A 12,926-nucleotide genomic window follows, 5' to 3' on the forward strand; every position below is an offset into this window, starting at 1 on the left:
CCTCACCTTGAGTAGTCTTCACACTTGTTACCCTCCTCAGCTTCACATCGCTTCAGGAGGTCTTCCCCATGCTCACACAGCTTTCAGGGGGCACACATCTGACTGTCCTCCTCTCCCAGCCCACACGGCGACAGGAGGCAGCAATCCTTATACTTCCTCTGGACAAATTATAGAGACCTTAACTTCCTCATTCCGAACAGCTGAAGGCCTTTCAACATCCTTAAGCCAGTTCTGGCTACCTTTGCAGCCAACACCCTATAGTAATTGGTGAACTTTCTACACCGGGTGGAAATGTATCTCCTGTCTGTGACTACATCCACAGATTTACCTGACTTCCTGTCACAATACATATATATATATATATATATATATATATATATATATATATATATATATATATATATATATATATATATATATATTAAAAAAGAAGAATAGCGCACACATGCAAAAGAAATTACTACCAAATGTGAAGACAATCCATAAATAAAAATGGGGATTTGGTCCCACCATATGGCCATATAGTGCTCAAGCCCACCACTACGTCAAAGTACCCCATTATCAGTATATATATATATATATATATATATATATATATATATATATATATATATATATATATATATATATAATAAATGTATACAGTTGGTTTGGGCTGCTCATTCACAAGAATTACATGCAAAATAATGGTACCGCTTTCAGCACCTAAAATCCAAAAGAATCATACCGCCAGGGAGGTTAAGACACTGGTCAACTCATCCATGTTAGGTAATGCAGCTGCACAAATCACGGAAAACAAGAAATATGTAAAAACATATAATGTGTCCAGTAGCGCAGGGATGGTGGTAACCTCTCACCATCAATAGGATAAAAGAAGCATATATGCATACTGAACCGTTCAGGAAACATCTCCAGGCTCCACGGCGTGCTCGACACACCTTCCGGGTACGCTATCACTCCTTAGAACAATGTTGTGTAGTATGTTGACGCCGAGCCTGGAGACGTTTCCTGCACGGTTCAGTATTATCCTCCGTAATGTATATATGCGACTGTAACTACTAGTGAAATGTGAGTGTAATTTTAAAGTGGATGCAAAATAAAAGTGTTTAGACAGTATTGCACTAGCGGGGTCTGTGTTTTCTCTCCCACATGATTCAAAGCACTTTGGTTCCTCTCATCATTGTGAGCACCCGGGATTGCCTTTGGTGGGCATTACTAACATCTGGTGTGTTTGCTTGACCACGAGAGTGGCTAAGCCATTAGTGTTGGTGAGTGTGATCTACTCCCCTTTGTTTGCACGGTGGTGGTGTTAAGAGGTGACCGGTATTACATCCACTTATCAAGTTTATGTTCCTGGATGTCTTTATTCATTTATGGACATTTGATGCCTTGATGGACTTTCCTATCGTTTTATCAATTTGATTTTATCAATTCTGATTGCAAAGTAGAGGGATTGTTTGCATATATGCTTCTTTTATCCTATTGATGGTGAGAGGTTACCACCATCCCTGCGCTACTGGACACATAATATATGTTTTTACATATTTCTTGTTTTCCGTGATTTATACATTTAACTTTAAGTAGCAACACTAAGGATTGGCATTGTGTTTTCCTGAAGCGCTTGGGTTGTTCACTTTCTCTTTTGGGCAGGCTTTGTGAGCATCTTTTTAATGCAGCTGCACACCACAAAAATCCATCCTCGCACCATACCTTTAAATGCATTGGATGGGGGTTGGAGGGGGAGGGGGGAGGGGGGGTTTGCATGACTAATGGCTATACCATGAAATTCAGGGTTGTGCCCATTTTTGTACTTAAGTTAAAGCAGTCAGTGAAGTGGGGATTCTTGATTTGCATGTGGGGTTTAGATGGAAAATGTACCGGGCATTGGCCCCTAAAGTCCCTGTTTTTGTTTTTGATAAAAGTTTAATTAAAATTTGATATACTTCTGTCTGTTCTTGTTACAGGTCAACAATTGTACTCTACCACCATGCTAAGAGAAATAAAAATAGTTGCAATGGTCCTGATGATAGCAGCTTTGGGCTATATCAGTAGGATTTCTATTAGGCAAAAAGGCTATTACATGTTGAATTTTCTACTTTCTAATGAGTTGGAATTAGTAATCTTGGACAATGCTAAAGGAATGTCAAATTATTTTAATGCAAATACCATTTTAAGAGAAGGAAACGGAATCTTATTTATGGAGACCACGGACAAAATGGATCTGTCATCCCTGATACTGTGTGCTATTGAATCAGCTGCTCGAGTCTACTCTGACAGACCGGTGGCCTTCTTCATGAAAGGACTGGAGAACATTACCACTGAAGAAGATGAGAAGAGAGCAAAAAAACATTTTCCAACCCTTTCATCTTTTGGCAATGTTTACCTCTTCCCTCTTAGAATGGAACAATTATTGGATAAAACACCTCTTAAAATATGGTTTGATAAGGTACATTATAGACTTAGGGAAAACTATTACAGAAAAAAGATTTAGGTGCTTGCAGATAGAAAGCTGGATAATGTTTTTTCTGCAGGCCGCTGCTTCAAAGGCAAACAAAGCTCTTAAATGTAATATAGCAATAACTTCAGCTTTAAATAGATTGTTTGGGCCAGTTTGGTTAAAACGAATGCTCACCATTGTGGAACAGTCTGAACGGTAGGGTTGCTGTAATATAGAGGTCCCCAACCACCATGGCCTTTTAGTAACTGGGCTGCACAGCAGGAGGTGAGTGGCGGGTAAGAGTGTGAAGCTCCGCCTTCTGTCAGATCAGTGGCGGCTACTCTTTGGCTGCAAGATATGTGTCCCTCCTCCTCCTGAGTTTCGGAGAACAATGAACACATAAAGAGAACTCTAATTGGCAGACCACGGTCCATGCCAGGTGACAGTCCTGTCAGGACCATGGCTGTGCCATTTATCAGCCTATGTATCCGCTCCCGGGTCTCCCGCCTAGCTGCTGATGTCATCCAATCAGCAGGGCAGGGGGGCGGGAGATGCTGCAGATCTGGACAGTGAGGGTCTATCTGGGAGTCTATTCATATTAATAAGTGAGTAATCATCCCTTTATTAACATGATAAATCAGGCAGCCCCCCCTCAGTCCAGATCTGCAGCTCCTCCTGCCCCCCTGCCCTGCTGATAGGATGACATCGGGACCCGGGAGTGGACACAAAGGCTGATAAATGCCTCTGCCCTGCGGAAGGTAGGACTTGTGCAGGGAAGGCAACGATTGAAAGGAGGGCAGGGATGTAAGAGAGGAAAGGCAGGCCATGACTGCAAGGGACACTGTGATGGGGGGACTGTAAAGGCAACTGCATTGAAAAAATGGAACTGTGATATAAAGGGAAAACCAAGGATACAGAGAAAGTAGGGGTTTATAAGGCCGATTGGGAGAAGGAAGACCAGGATGCAAACAACTAAAAATAAATCAGTTTATTGATACATATAAAATATGTGTATAGATGAGGGATACAAAAAGAAAGAAAATCCCTCATATATTCACCAATGAATTAAAAACAGCAGCACAGAAATATATTCCCTATAGCGGGAAAAATACATGCTTCAAGCTGATGTTGACGCAAGAAGTCTCTAAAGACATTTGGTTTGAAGGTCCCAATGAGCCAACGCGTTTTGCATAAGGCTTCGTCAGGACCAGAGAAACCCCTACTTTCCCTGTATCCTTGGTTTTGCTAAATATTTTTGGGGCATAGGCCAACTTCCACGGTAATTTGTTGTGATATAAAGGGGACAGCACTGTAAAGGGGCACTGTGATGTAAAGGGGACTGCACTGTAAAGCGGCACTGTGATGTAAAGGGGACTGCACTGTAAAGGGGGACTGTGATGTAAAGGGGACTGCACTGTAAAGGGGGACTGTGATGTAAAGGGTACTGCACTGTAAAGGGGCACTGTGATGTAAAGGGGGCTGCACTGTAAAGGGGGACTGTGATGTAAAAGGGACTGCTCCATAAAGGGGCACTGTGATGTAAAGGGGACTGCACTGTAAAGGGGGACTGTGATGTAAAGGGTACTGCACTGTAAAGGGGGACTGTGATGTAAAGGGTACTGCACTGTAAAGGGGCACTGTGATGTAAAGGGGGCTGCACTGTAAAGTGGGACTGTGATGTAAAAGGGACTGCACTGTAAAGGAGCACTGTGATGTAAAGGGGACTGCACTGTAAAGTGGGACTGTGATGTAAAAGGGACTGCACTGTAAAGGAGCACTGTGATGTAAAGGGGGCTGCACTGTAAAGGGCACTGTAATGTAAAGGGGGAACTGTAATGTAAATGCAGACTGTGGAAACTGATATGGGGGGGGGGGCTGTGCTGTAACAGTTGTGATGTCAAAGGGGGCTGAGAAGCGATCCCACCACCCCACCCCCCGATCCCTGGAAAGATTGACTGCCACAAAATCATTAAGTGGTGCCAAAAAGGTTGGGGACTGCTGCTGTAATACATTGTGGTAGCTGGTGCTATATAAAGTAAGTGGTGCTACCTTCCTGCAAAGGTACCAGACACTCATGACATCATCTACCTCTTCACCTCAGCCAATCAAAAAATGCCTTGAATTTATTGAAAAAAATACCAGGCTGTTGGTGAGGTGCCATGTAAGCAACATGGGCATTGGTGTGCGCAGCCTATTGTATTAGGGTGTGCACCCTAATGCTGGTCATACAATATATGAAAAATCGTTCTAACCTATTTTCGAAAAACGAACACTCGGCCATGAGAGCAGACGATCGTGCCGTCATGTAATGATTGGATTTTGATTGATAAATCATTCAATGGACATAAATGAATCTGTTTTTTGTCACATATGCATAGTGCAAACAGTTTGAGTGAGAAACACATTAACCTTTTTAATTTATCATTCATTCGGCAGAATTTTCCAAACTGTTTCTTCAATTTTTCAGAGTTAAAACCGATTTTCTATTTGTGCCCATTAACTGGACAAAAAACGAACGAATGGACCAAATGACAGATTTTCAAAAAATTTTGGGCTAGTGTATGGCCAGCATAAAACTCAAGCACACGTGTATGTGTGCCTATATATATATGACCCTGGCACGTTGATCTCCCTGCCGACACAGTGAAAGAGAAGTGTTTAAACACTTCTCTTATGGCAGAGCCGATGAGAGGGAGACCTTTCCCATCTTCCAAGTGGCACACAGAGCAATAATGCTAATGCGCATGGGTGATTAGGGTGTGCCCAGGCGCCTATGAACATGGCCCCTGAATGGCTTAGGTGCCTTGTAACCAACTTTTCTTCTTACTGGCAGCAGAGAGGAAGAGTTTGGTATTCTTTTAGGAAGACAGGACTGCTTACTGTATGTAGCACAAGCTACTACAGTATATTACAGCATCCCCAGCAGGCCATCCATTCTACAATGGTAGACATTCGTTTTAGCCGAGCTTGCCCAAAAAATGTATTTTAAGTGACAGGAAAGCTAAAAATCTGGTTTAAAATAACCTTGTCCTGAAAATACAGTGGCTACTGGGGATGAAAGAAATGGAGAGTCTTCTTTCTAAAATGATGCCATTTTTGTAAAAATGCATTTGAGTCAATGGGGGAGGTGAAATTAAGATGGGTTGTAGAGGTGCAGGGAGTTTACATAGCTTCTGAGTGTTACCGATAAGGAAGAGCTCAAAGTTTAGACGGAAATTTGCTTTTTTTTTGTTTGGTGGGAGCTGAATGTCATTCATATGTAGAAGTTGTTAAAAAACTGCTACTACTATATGTTACAGCTAAGAAAGTTATAGGTGCTGGCTGTATCCTTCACAATCAGTGATGTCACCCAGCCTAATTTATTTAATTTATTTAATGGCCAAGAATCCCCAGCTATGTTACCTATAGTTACATAGTTAGTGAGGTTGAAAAAAGACACCAGTCCCTCCAGTTCAACCCATAATGTGTGTGTGTGTTTGCTGTTAACCGTACATTGTATACCCCTGTATGTTGTACATTGTATACCCCTGTATGTTGTACATTGTATACCCCTGTATGTTGTACATTGTATACCCCTGTATGTTGTGGTCTTTAAGGTGCCCATCTAATAGTTTTTTGAAACTATTGATGCTCCCTGCTGATACCACTGTTTGTGGAAGAGAATTCCACATCCTTACTGCTCTTACAGTGAAGAACCCCCCTACGTATTTTAAGGTTAAACCGCCTTTCCTCTAGTTTTAGTGAGTGGCCACGTGTCTTATTGTATTTCCCTTTCTCTGAATAGTTTCTTCCTTATGCTAGGGTCGCCAGTACAGTATTTGTACATTGATATCATATCCCCCCTCAATCGTCTCTTCTCCAGAGAGAATAAGTTCAGTGCTTGTAGTCTTTCCTCATAGCTGATGTCCTCCATTCCCCTGATTATTTTTGTTGCCCTTTTCTGGACTTTCTCCAGTTCTAGCACATCCTTCCTGAGGACCGGTGCCCAGAACTGGATGCAATACTCCAGATGTGGCCGGACCAGAGTCTTGTAGAGTAGGAGAATAATCTCTTTATTTCTGGAGTGAATCCCCTTTTTTATACATCCCAGTATTCTGTTGGCTTTGCTTGCAGCGGCTTGACATTGCATGCCACTGCCAAGCCTGTTGTCTACTAAGACCCCCCCCCCCAGGTCCTTTTCCATCCTAGACTCACCCAGAGGTTCTAAACAAAGGGGTGGGATTAACATGACAACACTGACCAAATATGGCCATATCTGGGCAAAGACATTGACCAAATATGGTCATGGTCATGTTTGGTAAATTACGTCACATGGGGAATTCTGCTTCTTTATTTACTTCTAGAGGAGGAACCAGGAAGATGTCAATGAGCACCATCAGGGATTGGATCAGCTATGTCCATTGTTTAACCACTTTACGACTGCCCACCGCAGTTACACTGCGGCAGGCAGCCGCTCCTGCGCACACCGCCGTAGGTATACGTTGGTCGCGCGCAGGCAGCTAGGGGGCAAGCGCGTGCCACAGGCCACTCATCAGTGGGGAAGCCGATGCGCGGGGCAGGTGGCTCAGATTGCCTCCTGACACCTGTGATCGCTCCCTGCTGAGAGAGAAGAACAGTCAGCTATTATAAACACAGCTGACCGTTCTTCTCCCTGGAATGATCACAGAGCGCCTGTGATCCTTCTATATAGGATCACGGGTCTCTATGGTCATTTCACAAGCCACGTCCCCCACACAGTTAGAAACACACCCCTAGGTACACATTTAACCCCTTGATCATCCCCAGTTTTAACCCCTTCCCTGCCAGTGTCATTATTACAGTACCATTGCACTGATTACTGTAGTAATGTCACTGGTCCCCCCAAAAGTGTCAAAAATGTCAGTCAGGGGTCCAATCTATTCGTCGCAATGTCGCAGTAAGATCGCCGCCATTACGAATAAAAAAAAACAATTAAAATTACATAAATCTTTCCCGTAGTTAGTAGACGCGATAACTTTTTGCGCAAACCAATCAAAATACGCTTATTGCAATTTTTTTTACCAAAAATATGTAGCAGAAAACTTTGGAAGAAATTGGCCTAAAATGTTAAAAAAAATGTATTTTTTAATTTTTTTTTTGCTAATGTTATATAGCAAAAAGTGAAAATATATATTTTTTTTCAGAATTGTCGCTCTTTTTTTGTTTATAGCGCAAAAAATGAAAATTGCAGAGGTGATCAAATACCACCAAAAGAAAGCTCTACTTGTGTGAAAAATTTTATTTAGGTACAGCGTCACATGACCGCGCAATTGTCTGTTAAAGTAACGCAGTGCCGTATCGCAAAATATGGTCTGGTCATTAAGGGGCAAATCCTTCCGGTCCAGAAGTGGTTAATGTGATTTGTTCTTTCAGCAGGCATTGGGTATTATTCTTAATAATTGCTGTGGGTCTGCATTACTGGACAACTTGACTAATGATGCATGTGCATCGTGGAACAACTTTACATTTTTTTTTTGTCAAAACTTTGGGTTTTTTTTCACTGGCGGTCGTGCCATGCTGTACCCTAAAAAAAAATTGATGTCCTTTTTTTCCTCATAAATAAAGATTTATTTCGGTGGTAGTTGATCATCTGTGCGATTTTTTATTTTTTGCGCTATAAACAAAAAATGAGCGACAATTCTGAAAAAAAAAAAACAAAACAATATTTTTCACATTCTGCTATATAACATTCCTAAAAAAATAAATAAATAAATAAAAATCAGATTTTTTCATTATTTTAGGCCAATTTGTATTCTGCTACATATTTTTGATAAAAAAAAATTGCAATAAGCGTTTTTGATTGGTTTGCAAAAAAGTTATCGCGTCTTCACACTAAGGGAAAGATTTATGTCATTTTTATTTATTTATTTTTTAATATTAATGGCAGCAATCTGCGATTTTTAGCGGGACTGCAACATTGCGGCGGACAGATGGGATCCCTAGCTGACATTTTTGACACTTTTGGGGTGACGAGTGACATTACTACAGTAATCAGTTCTAAAAAAAAATATGCACTGTTACTGTAATAATGACATTGGCAGGGAAGGGGTTAAGCCAGGGGCAATCAAAGGGTTAAGTGTGAGCCTAGGGGAGTGTTTTCTAACTGAAGAGCGGATGGACTTGTGGAATCAACACAGAGATCTGTGATCCTAAATAGAAGGATCACAGGCGTTCATTCCAGACAGAACAACGGTCTGCTGTGTTTACAACAGCAGACAGTCGTACTCTCTCCCGCAATTGTGGCCGGCGGCCCTATGGATCAGCTTCTCCGCTTTCAAATGGGGAAAGGCGCCCCCAGGAGCGCTCTCGTGAACCGTCATAAAGGTACAGCGGTTTGGGCAGCCAAGCCAATGCTGCAGGCGGTTGGCAAGTGGTTAAAAAAAAAAAAAAAAACTGCTGTTCTCCATCAAACAGAAATTAAAATATGTTTTTGCTTTTGCTACATGTTCTCCAGGGCAGTGTCCAGCCCCCATGCTTAACAATCTCTTGCCTATTGGCCTACAAAATGACCATTACTGTTTTTTAACCTTTGGCATCTATTGACTTCAATAGGGTTCAGATTTCACATTCAAACTTTACTTATGTTCTGTGAACCTGTCTTGAACAGAACCCAGGCATCTTTAGCTCATCAATACAGAAGCTCGTTTTAACTACGGATAGACAGATATGGCTTTTTCAGGGCCGATACCGATATTTTGGTCACAATGTATCGGTATCAGCCAATATGGGCCGATATTTTGTACATTTAAAGTTTTGAAAAATAAAGACAATTGTTGACACAAATCTGGTAATGAACATGTTAATTTTTGTTTAATGCTTAATTTGCTGGCTTGCTGGCACCCTGTGGTGGGTGGCTGGCTGGCACCCTGTGGTGGGTGGCTGGCTGGCACATGGGCTGTGGGTGGCTGACTGGCACAGGGCCTGTGGGTGGCTGGCTGGTACTGTGCCTGTGGCTGGCTGGTACAGGGCCTCTGGGTGGCTGGCTGTCTGGCACCCAGTTTGTGGATGGGTGGCTGTCTGGCACCCCGTGGTGGGTGGGTGGCTGGCACCCTGTGGTGGGTGGGTGGTTGGCTGGTACAGAGCCTGTGGGTGGCTGGCTGGCTGGTACAGTGCCTGTGGCTGGCTGGTACAGGGCCTGTGGGTGGGTGGCTGGCTGTCTGGCACCCAGTCTGTGGATGGGTGGCTGTCTGGCAGCCTGTGGTGGGTGAGTGGCTGGCTGGCACCCTGTGGTAGGTGGCTGGCTGGCACAGGGGCTGTGGGTGGCTGGCTGGTACAGGGCCTGTGGGTGGTTGGCTGGCTGGTACAGTGCCTGTGGCTAGCTGGTACAGGGCCTGTGGGTGGCTGGCTGTCTGGCACCCTGTCTGTGGATAGGTGGCTGCCTGGCACCCTGTGGTGAGTGGCTGGCTGGCTAGCACCTTGTAGTGGGTGGGTGGCTGGCACAGGGGCTGTGGGTGGCTGGCTGGTACCGGGCCTGTGGGTGGCTGGCTGGCTGGTACAGTGCCTGTGGCTAGCTGGTACAGGGCCTGTGGGTGGCTGGCTGTCTGGCACCCTGTCTGTGGATGGGTTGCTGTCTGGCACCCTGTGGTGAGTGGCTGGCTGGCTGGCACCCTGTAGTGGGTGGGTGGCTGGCACAGGGGCTGTGGGTGGCTGGCTGGTACCAGGCCTGTGGGTGGCTCGCTGGCACAGTGCCTTTGCTGACTGGTACAGGGCCTGTGGGTGGCTGGCTGGCTTGCTGGTACAGTGCCTTTGGCTGGCTGGCTGGCTGGCTGGTACAGTGCCTGTGGATGTGGCTGGCTGGCTGGAACTGGGCTGCTGTGGGTAGGTGTATGGCTGTGATACACTCCCGCAAGACTAGTCCCGACTCTAGACGAGGCTGTGCAAGGCAAGGGAGGCGGAAGAAGGCAGAATGACGTCACAAAATATCGGTAATACCGGCCAGTTCCGGGGGCCGATATGCACTTCCCCTGACATATCGGTATCGGCCCCCGGAACTGGCCGATATTGCCGATATTTTAGCCTTGCCGATAATCATCTATCCCTAATTTCAGCTATCACATATCAACCTAATTATTAAAAAGTTAGAAAACATATAAAATACACACAAAAAAAAAAAGAAAACAAATACAAAGGCCACAAAATAAAGTAAAATAAAATACTGTAAGTCAGAGCCAGACCAACCCAGAGGCAAACAAGGTGGCCAGCTCGGGTGCTACAAGCTGAAGCAGAGAAGAAAGGAAGGGGCACAAAGAGAGGTTAATTAACATGGTATTTTAAATATAAAAAAAATGATGCTAATGCTATGATCTCATAAAATGCTGTACTTTTTTGGATTACCAGGTAAATCCTAAAAAAGAAATCTACTGGAAACACGTTTGCTCAGATGCCTGTAGATTTTCCATGGTGTGGAAATATGGTGGAATTTACATTGACACTGATGTCATCACACTTCGTCCAATACCTCAGGACCATTTTCTAACTGCTCAAACTTTGGGAAGTGCTAGCAGTGGTGTTTTTGGCCTTTCTTCACATCACCAGTTGACATGGCAGTTTATGGAGAACTTTGTTGAGAACTACATTGGAAATAGATGGGGACACCAGGGGCCGGGGGTTGTCCAACGTGTTATGAAGAATATGTGTGGCAGGCCAGTATTTAACACTACGGACGATGTCATGTGTGCAAACATCCATTATTTTCACCCTCGCCGTTTCTACCCTATCGTTTATCAATCATGGAGAAAATATTTTGAAGTCTGGGAGAATTTTCCAACTTTTAATGATTCCTACGGCTTACATTTTTGGAATTTCATGAATAAGGAAGGTACATCTATGGTACCTGGAAGGAATACATTGGTGGAACATCTCTACCAAAAATACTGCCCTACAACTTATAGCTTTATCTTGAGAAATGAGACAACTCACATATAACAAGGTTTACAGGCTCAATTAAAATGTAACTCCACTTTTGATTAAAAAAAATAAATAAAAAAAGTGCTTGCCTCGGCATACTAAAATTGGAACCATACAGAGAAGATTAGCATGGCCCCTGCGCAAGGATGACACGCAAATTCGTTACATAGTTACATAGTTACATAGTAGGTGAGGTTGAATAAAGACAATAGTCCATCCAGTTCAACCTGTGTAGGTGTGTGTGGCTGTAATCATCTCTCATACCCCTGAATGTTCTGATCCTTGAGATGTAAGTCTAAGAGTCTTTTGAAAGCCACCATACTACCCTCAGAAAACAATTCTTGTGGTAGAGAATTCCACAATCTTGTAGCCCTAACAGTAAAGAACCCCCCACGTTGCCTGAGGTTAAAACGCTTCTCCTCTAATCGCATTGTATGCCCTCGAGTCCTCATGCAATCCCTTCGAATGAACAGCTTTTTTTCTAAGCTGGGATCCCCATTAAGATATTTATAAATTGCTATCATGTCCCCCCTCAGACGTCTCTTCTCCAGGGAGAATAAATCGAGCGATTGTAGACGCTCTTCATAGTCAAGGTCCTCCAATCCCCTAATTAGTTTAGTTGCCCTTCTCTGGACTCTCTCCAGCTCCAACACATCCCTCCTGAGGACTGGCGACCAGAACTGGACAGAATACTCCAGATGCGGTCGGACCAGAGTTTTATAAAGTGGAAGGATTATAGTCTTATCTCTGGAATACATCCCTTTCTTTATGCATGCTAATATTCTGCTGGCTTTGGCAGCTGCCGCTTGACATTGCATGCTGTTGCCTAATCTATCATCAACCAAGATTTCGTGAAGCGCTCCATATTTTTTGATGTTTTCTAATGTTATTCTCAACTATTGCAAATAACAGTACTACTGTTGCGCAAGTTTTACTTTGTACGCATATGTCTGGAATGTTCTGTTTTTCTGTTATTTTTGAAAACCTAATAAAAATCAAGTTAAAAAAAATTAAAAAATTAAAAAAAAATCTCCTCTGGGTGATCAATGTACATTGCAGGGATTTTAACAAATGGTGCTAAAGATCCCTACTGTTTTCAGCTATTTCTTTTCACGATGTTCCTTTCAGATTAATTCTGAATGAGGTTCTGGTTCATTATAACTGCACTTTCAGTGTTCTGATGAGAAAAACTGCAGTATTTGCATCTCTTTAGAACTATTTAAAATTCCTCTTGCAAGAGATCCCTAAAAAGTACTTGTATCTTGGTGCAGACTTCTGGGAAAATCAGTGAGCCAATGACACAAGCAGGAAATTACAGTGCTAAGGACATTATGTACACCAATGGTGTACAGCACACACCAATAAATGTAATTTCCTGCTTGTGTGACTGGCTCAGCGATTTACAGAATGTGAGCGGGATCTGTGATGGCTTTGTCCAGTGGATTACAGAAGAGAGTACTGGTCCGCTAATTGGACCTGGTACCATGTTATTATATGTTCCAATGGACCATCCCTGCGCTAATAAAAATTCTAAGAAAAATTATCTTTTTTTTTCTGGTTCTGG

General features: G+C 43.2%; 1 protein-coding gene across 1 annotated transcript in view; it reads left to right on the forward strand.

Moving 5' to 3' along the window:
- The window catches only part of LOC309568968 (alpha-1,4-N-acetylglucosaminyltransferase-like), a gene marked incomplete at both ends in the record, with an annotated part of 33,295 nt that extends 21,915 nt beyond the window's left edge, over nucleotides 1–11,380 (forward strand). Inside the window, 2 exons of the mRNA XM_082274732.1 lie at nucleotides 1,965–2,446; nucleotides 10,793–11,380. Coding sequence (XP_082130858.1) covers nucleotides 1,965–2,446; nucleotides 10,793–11,380 — 1,070 coding nt within the window. The remainder of the gene's footprint in view (nucleotides 1–1,964; nucleotides 2,447–10,792) is intronic.
- Between the last annotated feature and the right edge of the window lie 1,546 nt (nucleotides 11,381–12,926).

The sequence above is a fragment of the Pelophylax lessonae genome (genome assembly GCF_965119305.1).
Source record: "Pelophylax lessonae genome assembly, chromosome: 12".
Taxonomy (NCBI): Eukaryota; Metazoa; Chordata; class Amphibia; order Anura; family Ranidae; genus Pelophylax; species Pelophylax lessonae.